The following is a 10,994-nucleotide window of genomic DNA, read 5'->3' as shown; positions in this document are numbered from 1 at the left end:
AGACAGATATTTAAAAATTTGAAAATACATGCAGTCATTGCCTAATAGCAGACAATTCACAGAACATACTTTGCTTTGTGAGGTAATATGGAGGAAAATGGGAAAGACAAGAAGCATTAACCTGAAAGTGAAGGGATTCCTCATCTAAACCAAGTATTGCTACTGTACAGTAATGTGACCATGAACAAGTGCTCTGTCCTGCAGAGCAACAAACAGGAACCCGAGCAAGCCTGTCGTGGATGAGAAAGGGATGGGACAAGAGGCGCGAAGAATGGCAGCAAGACAAAAGTTCTGATCAAGCTGCAAAGTTTATTTCAAAATGGGTTCCTTATATAGGGAGGGGAGAGGGTAGAGAGGGGAAAGGGGAAGTAGTTCTGATAGGCTGGGAGACGAGTGTTTAGCTCATGATCAGCTACCCCATTGGTGCAGCCATGCATGTTCTGTGCGTGATCAGGTCCTCCATTGGTGGCCCTGAGGCATGTCTTGCCCGTGATCAGGTCCTCCATTGGTGGCCCTGAGGCATGTCTTGCCCGTGATCAGGTCCTCCATTGGTGGCCCGCCACCACGCCCGGGGCATGCTTTTGGCGGGGAGGGCTGATGCAACCTTTTGTTCCAATAGCATCAGCTTAGCCTGGGTTCCCAACATCTCCTCCCTTTTTCTTTAAAAAAGAGGAGGCGGACCTTAACCAGCTAGAGGAGGTAGAGGCTGTGCTCCTCCTGAGCCTTAATTTTCAGGCTTACAGGTACCTTTTTGGGAGGAGAGGATTTTTCGAGTACCAACCTCTATGCAAGCCAGCTTACCTCTCAGGAGACTCGACAGTAGCCTTAGTAAGGCCTCTCCTTGCAGTGCCTTGCCTTGCACCTAGCGGTGTCCATTACCTTCGTAAAGCATAGTGTCGAGCGGTATGCTGCTCCCGTAGGAGGGGAACCGGCTACAGTCTGCCATATTCTAGATCACGCGTTGCTAGTTGGTGATAGTGGATTTGTATGGGCTTTCCCAGTAGGGAATTGAGCTGATCCCTGATTAACGCTGTTACTCGTCTTAGGATCCAAGGGGCAAAAGAGAAGAACAGGATGATAGCGAATAAGGGTCCAAGGAAGGGGAGGAGGTAAGGGAGAAGTCCATTGAGGCCGGTGAGGAAGGGATTGTCTGCAAGTGCCTTGCGTCTTTGTTCGAGGTCTTCTTGTAGATTTTTTATTTTATCTCGGACAATTCCTGACTTGTTGGCATAAAAGCAGCAACGTTCCTATAGAGCCAAACAGATACCTCCCTGTTCTGCAGTGAGTAGGTCTAAGCCTCTTCTGTTTTGTAGGACTACTTCGGCTAGGGAATCTAGTTGGTCCTGTAAGTCATTAATGGTGCTAGACAAGGCTTGGACGTCGTTAATAAGTTGATGGGAAAGTTTTGTGTAAGATTGAACAGCCACCCCGAGTCCTGCTGTACCGGTAGCGACTGCTGTAGAGACACCCAATCCTACTAGTAGGGGAATCAGTGTAACGGCTCGTTTCTGCCGCCCTGCAATATAGTCAAAGGTAGGGATAGGGACAGGGTCATCACCAGAAATAATGTCTATATCTGGCAAGAGGGCGGCTAACACACATGACCCTGTCCAGTTTGCAGGCAGAGCAGTAAAGGCGAGGTTGTTGCCGCAAACAAAAGCTTGGCCTGGGCCAGGGCAAAGGGCCTCACTGTGGTTGGAACTACTGGAGCAGTTTACAAAGTTGGCAACGCCAACCGGAATATCAAAGCTGTTGTTTTGTGCACCTTTAAAGAAGCAAGGGTATACTTGGGAAGGCATGGGCTGGACTCTAAAGGGTAAGCTGGGGGTGCAATTATTTTGTGAGGCATTAAAACTAGATATATTGACAGGGAAGGCTAGGGGCATGGAGGTACCTTGATTTAAGCATAACCAGCAATTTTGGGCTAGGCTGGGGTTGGAGATATTGAGGGCCTGGTGGGTGGCTGACAGAATATCAAGCATTTGCGCATCAATGTCAGGTCCTCTTGGTTTTGAGCGAGCTAGGGGGTGGTAGGATAACTTAGGGAATTGGCTTTGAATAATAAGCTCTATTTGTTTTTGTACATAAAGCTCTCTCACAGCATCTTGGGGTCCGCCACCGTCGGAGACGTGAATAGGGGCTTGCTGATTCCAACAAACCGATTTTCCAATCGTGCCATCGCATCCGGCCTGGAGGACCCCATGAGGTTGTAGGCCGCTGGTGACAGGATTGGTTTCTGAGGTGCTCATTGTTCTTTGTAGAATGGCAGTAAAATAAGTATTATTGCCTTGAGTACACTGTGAGAAACTAGAATAGCAGGAGGAGTGCATCTGGGATTTAATGTTGTTTGTGCACTCGCTTGGGCACGGGCCTGGGCGGCCATTAATGACCGGTATACTAGGAGGCTTGCGCACACAAAGCCACTTAGGTGAAGATACTCCATTCCAATTGGTGTCATAGGTAAGATAGGCATTTTTGTCCCCACAATCTGTTACCTGAGTGTAAGTTGGGGTGGCATAATTATTGGTCTGAGTCCCCCCTTTACAGTCACATGGCGCTCCAAAGAGGGCAGTGTAAATGTCTTCGGATGGCTTTCCAAGTCCTCCCTTTGTGACTGGGCAGAGGCGTGGGTGCAGTAGGAGGATGAGGATGCAGAGCATTCTTTCTGGAAGAAGAGAAAAAGAGCTCCTCAGGGCGAGCCTTTTGGCCCTGGGGCTGTATTTGGGTTACTTGGCCTGTCACACAAGGGGGCTGTCTGATTATTGATGTGTCTAATTAGTCGCTCAGGGAGCCAGCGGGGGCCATCCTCCTTTTGATCGTATATGCAGGCTGAGCCTCGCCCCCATATGAGGACAGGGTCAGGGCCCTTCCAAACACTGGTGAGAGGGTCACGCCACATAACCGTAGCATGCTGCTGAGAAGTTTGGGGATGCCATAGACGGTCAGCTGCCGAGCGACCTTGACTGTCAAGCTGTAGAAAATTTAGTTGAAATAGGGCATGACTAAGAAGGTTTCTGGGTTGTTGCATAGAAAACCCAAGGGGGGAGCGGGCTAAGCGATTTAGGGCATTTTTTAATGTTTGATGAGCTCGTTCAACTACTCCTTGACCCTGGGGGTTGTACGGTATACCAGTAACATGTTTGATTTGGAGTTTTTGGCAAAAGTCTTGGAAGTTTTTTCCAGTATATCCTGGGCCATTGTCTGTTTTAATGGTGTGCGGTTTTCCTATGGTAGCAAGACAGTGGATAACATGAGAGATAACATTTTTTGATGCTTCACCTGTTTGGGGAGTGGCTAAGATAAAACCACTAAATGTGTCAACAGTAACATGAACAAACCTCTGTTTTCCAAAAGGAGTAAAATGAGTGACATCCATTTGCCAAATGGCATTGGGGACTAAACCACGGGGGTTCACGCCAAGATGGGGTACAGGGGTGGCTACGACACATTGTTTGCAAGCTTTTACAATATCTCTGGCTTGTTCTCTAGTAATTTTATAGAGTAATCGTAGGGTGTGTGCATTGAGGTGATGTAGGGTGTGAGCTTGAGTAGCCTCATGTATTGGGTCACTTATAATGGGGAAAATCTGTGTGGCAGCATCAGCTAAGGCATTGCCTTCAGCCAGGGGTCCTGGAAGATTTAGGTGGGCCCGAAGATGTCCGATAAAGAAAGGGTGTTGTCTGTTTAAAATTAGCTGTTGCAGTTTAGAAAATAAGGGGGTAGCATTGGTTGAGGATTTGATAAAGGGGACTGTCTCCAAAAGAGGGACTGATTGAGCAATATACGCACTGTCAGTGTACAAGTTAAACGGTTGGTGAGCTAGAACTGTGAACACCTGGAGAATAGCATAGAGTTCAACAAGTTGAGCTGACAGGTAGGGGGATTTTATTGAGACGGGTTGATTATCAATAACGTATGCAGCAATTCCGTTTGAGGATCCATCAGTGAAAACTAGCGTGGCTTGAGGAATTGGGGCAGATTTTGTGATCTTGGGGAATATGAACTGGTGAAGCTTGGCAAATTGGATAACAGGGTCACTGGGGTAATGATTGTCTATGTCTCCTGTGAAGGAGGATAATGCAATGGCCCATTCGTCAGAGGTTTGCAGGAGCCAGGTTAATTGATCCTGGGTGTATGGAATGATTATAGAGTGGGGGTCCCTGCCAAACAGTTGGCGGCCAGTGTACCGACCCTTAATAATTAACATGGCGAGGAGCGAAGGGTAGGTGAGTAAGACCTTTGATGGGGAGGCAGGTAGATGGAGCCAAAGGAGGGGGCTTCCGTATTTAGTAGGGTCTGTACCGTTTGGTTGCCAAAACACCGCGGTGGGTGTATGGGGAGTTGGGAGCAAGAGGAGTACTAGGGGAAGGTTATACGAAATTTGGTGAACACTTTGATTTTGGATAGCCTTGTTGATGAGGGCTAGAGATTGCTTTGCTTCTGGGGTCAGTGCTCGAACCGATAAAGGATTTGGATCGCCTTTTAGAATATTGTTAAGGGGAACAAGGGCACTGGTGGGCAATTTTAAATAGGGTCGAAGCCACTGAATGTCCCCGAGTAATTTTTGGAAATCGTTAAGGGTTTTTAAGTGATCAGTTTTTAAGCAGACTCGGGGAGTAAATACTTGCTGATGGTGTAACTCAAATCCTAAATAAGAAAATGGCTCAGACACTTGTACCTTGTCTGGAGCAATTTTTAGTCCATATGAGGTAAGACAGGATATAATGTGAGCATAGCAGGCCTTGGCTGCCTCGGCGCTATCACAAGCAAGAAGGATGTCATCCATATAATGGAGGATATAGGCCTCTGGCCACTGGGATCTTACTGGGGCAATGGCGGCAGCAACAAATTTTTGGCACAGTGTGGGACTGTTGGCCATGCCCTGTGGCAGAACCTTCCACTGATAACGAGGCATAGGACTTTGGAAGTTGATTTGAGGGACGCTAAAGGCAAAGTAAGGTCTGTCTTCAGGGTGTAAGGGGATGGTAAAGAAACAATCCTTAAGGTCAATAACAATTTTGTGATAGTTTAGGGGAATGGCTACAGGAGAAGGAAGACCAGGCTGAAGGGCTCCCATGGGGACCATTACCTTATTAACGGCTCTTAGATCCTGTAAAAGACGCCAGCTACCTGATTTTTTCTTAATGATAAATATAGGAGTGTTCCATGGAGAATTTGTAGGTTCAACATGTCCTGCTGCGAGCTGTTCCTGTACTAACGCAATGGCAGCGAGGGTTTTTTCATATGTAAGTGGCCACTGATCAACCCACACAGGGTCTGTAATTTTCCAGGAGATTTTGTCAGCGTGGGGTACAGGAATGTCAATGGCCGCTACGGTAAATTTTGGTGGAATCCTAGGCCTGTTTTGTCTTTTTTGGGGGTAATAGTAATGGGCTGGGTGATTCCTTGATTATTTTTTCCCAACCCTTGGCCGGGGAGATACCCCTGGCTTAGCATTTGGGTCATGACAGTATCGTTGGGACTGCACATGACAAGTTTCATTTGAGAGAGGATGTCCCTTCCCCAGAGATTGACTGGCAGATTGGGGAGGACATAAGGGGTAATGTGACCATTATTGCCTTCAGAGTCCTCCCACTTAAGCATTTGAGCACTTTGTTGGGGGTTGGTGGCCTGGCCAATACCGCGCAGGTGAGTAGCAACGGTTGTTAACGGCCAGTTCCTCGGCCAGTGAGTGTAAGATATAACGGTGGCATCGGCCCCTGTATCAAGAATGCCAGAAAAGAGCTTACCATTTAATTTAAGTTTCAGGGTAGGCCGCTGTTGAGAAATTTGTTGAACCCAGTAGACATCAGAAGACCCAGGGGCACTAGCCCCGCGGTAGGGCTTATGGAAATTGGAGTTAATTTGTTGGAGGGGGAGAATGACTATTTGAGCTAGTCTGGTGCCCTTTGGGATGGTGACTAAATCTTTAGTTGTAGAGAGAATGATATGGATTTCTCCATCAAAATCATTGTCTAATATGCCGGGCAGAACTTGGATCCCTTGGAGGGTAGAGCTGGCTCTGCCTAATATGAGGCCGAATGTCTGGGGTGGTAAGGGTCCATATATTCCAACTGGAAGTATCAGAGGGCTATTTTGGGTGGTTAGTATTGTGTCGGTGGTGGTACAGAGGTCCAGTCCTGCACTGCCCGCTGTTGCTCGCCAGAGGTCTGTGACGTAGCGGCGTGGTTGATTACTGGGAGGGCAGGGGTTGGCTGGCGGTATTGGGGGGTGAACTGTGAAGCCCCGGAGTTCATCCCGGTAGTGGGGCCCTGGGGCTGGCCCCTGTTCAAGTTTCCCTGCCTAATAATGGGTTGTCCATTAATGTCTAATCGAGAACGGCATTCTGAAGCCCAGTGAAATCCTTTTTTGCAGCGAGGACATTTTGTTGTGGGACCTAAATTTTTTATAAGGCTAGCCTGTGGGGCATTAGGTTGAGTTGGGAGTTGAGTAGGTGGTTGTATTTTTTGGGGGCAGTTTCTTGAAAGATGGCCGGGTTGGTGACAATTATAGCAAAGGCGGGCCTGGGCTCCAGGCAGTTGCGCGGGGGCAAGATTTTGGAGGGCAGCTCCTATGGCTAGGCCAACAGCATGGGCAGAGCCAATACCAGAGCAGAGGCGAACATAGTCGCAAAGCTCCTTCTGCCTAAAAGGCCGAATTGCACTTTGGCAAGCGGGGTTAGCGTTTTCATAGGCTAGGTGTTTTACAAAGGAGCTCTCACTTTCCCCGGAGCCAAAAAGGCGATCTGCCGTCTCCTGGAGGCGGCTTACAAAATCACTGTATGACTCATCGGGGCCTTGTCTAATCTTTGCAAGGGAAGTAGTAGCCGCTCCCTTTTGAGGGAGTCGCTTCCAGGCTTTTAGGCCTGCGGACTGAATCTGGGTTAAAAGCCCTGGGGGGAATTGGGCCTGTTTGTCATTGCTCTGATAAGGGCTGGCGCCCAGGAATTTTTTAAGGGTCCATCCTTTGGAGGAGGCCTTACGCGCGTTGCGCTCTGCAAACTGTTTGGAAATATCCTCATACTCAGACTTCCAAAGGATATTGTCCCCTCCGCTCAGCGCAGCACGAGACAAGAAAAACCAATCACTAGGGGTAAGCCATCTTTCACTAAGACTCTCTACAAGGGCCACGGTAAAGGGGGCAGTAGGACCATAGTTAGCAACAGCAGTTTTAATTTTTTCTATGGTCTTTAGATTTAGCCGCTTATAGGAATGGGTGTAGGTAGGCTCGGTGGGCTCTGAGCTTTCCTCCTCCTCATCCTCTGAGTCAGATTCTCCGGAGTCTGCTTCCTCCTCCTCAGGGATGGTGTGTGTGTCAGGGTGAGGAGACGCTCGGCCCGTGGTATTGGAGCTAACCTGTCCCTGACTTCTGGTAACGGGAAAAGCCATAACTCCCGCGGGAGGTAGAAGGGCCAAATCGGACAGTTTTGTGACTAAGGTTTTAACCCCATCAAGAAGAGAAACAGTCTCATCAATGGGACCGGAGGGTTTGGCTAGGGCTACACCGGGCAAGTTTGGGGCCGTGGGGGAACCAGGAACGCCTGAAGTAGGGGCATGCAAAACAGGAGCCGCAACTGCCACTGGGGGCACTGCTGTAGGAACATAGGGCGGTGGCCGGAAAGGTGGCAATGCCGGGGTGTTAGTTAATTGGGGCCAATCAGGGTTGTTATATTGGGCAGCTGCCTCTTCCAGATCTGCTTGATCGGCGGGATTTAGTTGATCATCCTGACTACCCGAGTTATGGAAGGTTTTAGAATTAGCAAGCAAGGGCAAATGTTGGGGCGGAGTATGCGCCCGAGAATGAGGACTTTGAATGGGGGGGTCCGTAAGGGTTGCAAGGTTGGGGTACAGTGAAGACTGCCCTGTATCATCTGAACCAATGTCAATTGCAACCGAGGGGCAGGTAGAAGGGGCCCTAGAGGGAGGGCGAGAGGAGGCCTTTTCAGAGGTGGTAATTGTTACAGGGGCTTGTCTAGATGGAGGTCGGGAGTGGCTAATAAGAATTTTGTGACCCTCCTTGCAGAGGCGTTGAATGTCAGGGGAGTCGCCCTGATTAGTAAGGACGTCCCTTATTAAATTATAATAATTAAAAGTGGTGATCGGAATAGTCTCAGGACCAAAAACACGGTAATAGTCGTTCAGACAATCACCAACACGTCCCCAAACACGGGAGTCAATAGACCCTTCCTGGGGGAACCATGGACATGTTTTAAAAATGAAACTAAAAAAGGAGACAAGGTCTTTCTTGCGAACCCGAATTCTACGCACCTTGAGAGATTCCTTTAACTGACTTATAAAGAGATCATTTTCACTGTGTGAAGATGCTTGTCCCATGACTGGGTCTTACCTGAGTAATGCCGCCGTCGAAATGAGGAACGAACTCCAGGAGTCGGCTCGCGGTCGGGTGGTCCGCGGTGCTCCGTGCGGGGAATCGGTTAATCGGGACGGCCGTGCAGGGAACCGGTTACAGGGGACGGCGGTCCACGGAGGCCGGCATCGAGCCCCACGTCTGGGCGCCACTTGCTCTGTCCTGCAGAGCAACAAACAGGAACCCGAGCAAGCCTGTCGTGGATGAGAAAGGGATGGGACAAGAGGCGCGAAGAATGGCAGCAAGACAAAAGTTCTGATCAAGCTGCAAAGTTTATTTCAAAATGGGTTCCTTATATAGGGAGGGGAGAGGGTAGAGAGGGGAAAGGGGAAGTAGTTCTGATAGGCTGGGAGACGAGTGTTTAGCTCATGATCAGCTACCCCATTGGTGCAGCCATGCATGTTCTGTGCGTGATCAGGTCCTCCATTGGTGGCCCTGAGGCATGTCTTGCCCGTGATCAGGTCCTCCATTGGTGGCCCTGAGGCATGTCTTGCCCGTGATCAGGTCCTCCATTGGTGGCCCGCCACCACGCCCGGGGCATGCTTTTGGCGGGGAGGGCTGATGCAACCTTTTGTTCCAATAGCATCAGCTTAGCCTGGGTTCCCAACAAACAAGTTCCAGCCTCTCTGGCTCTTAGTTTTCTTATCTTAAGAACCTTTCCTGTTTAAAATTCTTGGACACTAATCACATGTTTTTCTCTTACTCATATTTCAAGACTGAGCTGAAATGTTACTCTGTTACTTTCTCTGTGATGTCTTCTTCCAAATCTAAATAGAATCATATCCTATGTAGAGTGATATGAAGTTCTCAGATTCATGGCCACCAAGTTAGCAAAAATGTTTTCAATGTTTCACTACATCTAGAGAACAAGGGTATGTGAAATCAAACAGTAATTTGAATTATTTATCTGTGGGCTGAAAACAGAATTTGTCATTTTTTAGGTTTCTGCTTTTCATCATGGATATAACAGGTAAAGTTCTCTATGTGGATGGCTGTTTCAACAGTTGTTTAAATAGATGTTATTATGGTTGTAGGGTAGCCTAACTGCTAAAACAAGCAACTCCAACATTTCAGTGCCTTAACATAATAAAAGTTAAGTTTTGCTCATGTAATAGTTCAATATGAGCATTTGTGGACAAACAGTTCCTGGGCAGCTCTCCTGTGTTATTTCCTCACCGTTTTTTTTTTTTTTTTTTAATTTTTTTTATTTTAAATGCCATTGAGGACTTCTCCAATCAACTTGCAGGTGAGGCAAGAGAGACAGGATTGCATATGGAGGTTCTTCTGGTCCAGGTCCGGAAGTGATGTCATCTCTTCTTCCTGCATTCCATTGGCCAGAACCCAGTCATGTGACTGACTACTCATAACTTCAAGGAAAGCTGGGAAATGTAGTTTACCTGTGTGCCCTGGAAAGACAGCAATTACATATTGGTGAGCAGCTAGCATCCTCTGCCACAATGTCCTTTTTTCTGTTTTTCATATTTTACTCCACAAGCCTTTGACATTTATTTATCTGTATTCACATTCTATTTTTCACTTTAATATTAGAAAATTCAGAAAATATAGAAAGGTAAAGAGAAAAAACCAATAATTTTCCATAATCCTATCACTCAGTAGCTATTTGGTTATTTTTGGAATAGTTACACACACACACACACACACACACACACACACACACACACACACACACATATATATATATATTTAGGATGGTTGAAATTATAATTTTATACCACTTTGTATTCCATTTTTGATGACCTGATAGTGCAAGAGAAGTACTTTCCTATGTCTCCAAAACTCTCCATAAATGATGCCTAAAACGTTTTATAAAATTCTGTCACATGATAATTTACTGTGTGAGTAGGAAGAATAGAGAGAAAGGTTTCAAAAGATCTAGTGTATCAATGAATTCCTGTGTTAATGGTAAAGCAGCTCAGCGTTATAGCCTCAGGATGGGATAAGGGGAAGGAGGCTTCTTGATAAATACTTTGTCTGATATATTGCATGCTCCATTAGAAAAATAATCTTAGTTTAAAATTGATAATTTATTATCAGCTAAAATGCTGTTTGAGATTAATTTCTTTTTTCACTCTCAGTACATTAAAACACAAAGTGAGTGGCAGATTATACTCCAAAAACAGAAGAGATTAATTTCACCATTTGAATTATTTTGCATTTTGATAACCTTCTTGTTTTTTTTCTGTTTTCACCCCTAAGTAGTCAGAGTTGTTATAAACATACAGCTGCTTATTTTCCAGCCCATTAGAAGTAGTGTCGGACAGTAACAGGGCTTTCTGATGCTCACACTATCAGATTTATGAAGTGGAAGAAAGAGATTCCAGCAATAGGGAAAATTCACTTCCAGGGAGGAAATGCCAACCAACCATATTGCTAGTTAACGTCAACATGGATCAGCAGCAAGAAATTCTGCCTGATCATATGCAAAAGGCTGTGTCCCTTTTTGGTAAACTCTCCACAGCTGTCACTTCTTCACAAATGAATCTTTATGCATTTATATATCACTTTGTATTCTATTTTTCATCACCTAATAGTACAAGAGAAGTACTTTCCTATGTCACCAAAACTCTTCACAAATGATGCCTAAAAAGCTTTATAAAATTCCATCA

At 46.5% G+C, this 10,994-nt stretch overlaps 1 protein-coding gene across 1 annotated transcript; it reads right to left on the bottom strand.

Annotated features, from left to right (window-relative positions):
- Positions 1-757: 757 nt before the first annotated feature.
- On the bottom strand, positions 758-8,533 carry LOC141584553 (syncytin-1-like). Its single transcript, XM_074399169.1, has 2 exons — positions 8,347-8,533; positions 758-2,665 (listed from the first exon to the last, which is right to left on the bottom strand). Exon 2 carries the CDS (start codon positions 2,658-2,660, stop codon positions 1,248-1,250), a length of 1,413 nt encoding a protein of 470 aa, XP_074255270.1. The 5' UTR covers positions 2,661-2,665; positions 8,347-8,533; the 3' UTR covers positions 758-1,247.
- Between the last annotated feature and the right edge of the window lie 2,461 nt (positions 8,534-10,994).

The sequence above is a fragment of the Saimiri boliviensis genome, chromosome 5 (genome assembly GCF_048565385.1).
Source record: "Saimiri boliviensis isolate mSaiBol1 chromosome 5, mSaiBol1.pri, whole genome shotgun sequence".
NCBI classification, from domain to species: Eukaryota; Metazoa; Chordata; class Mammalia; order Primates; family Cebidae; genus Saimiri; species Saimiri boliviensis.
This window is presented reverse-complemented; position numbering and strand designations above follow the sequence as displayed.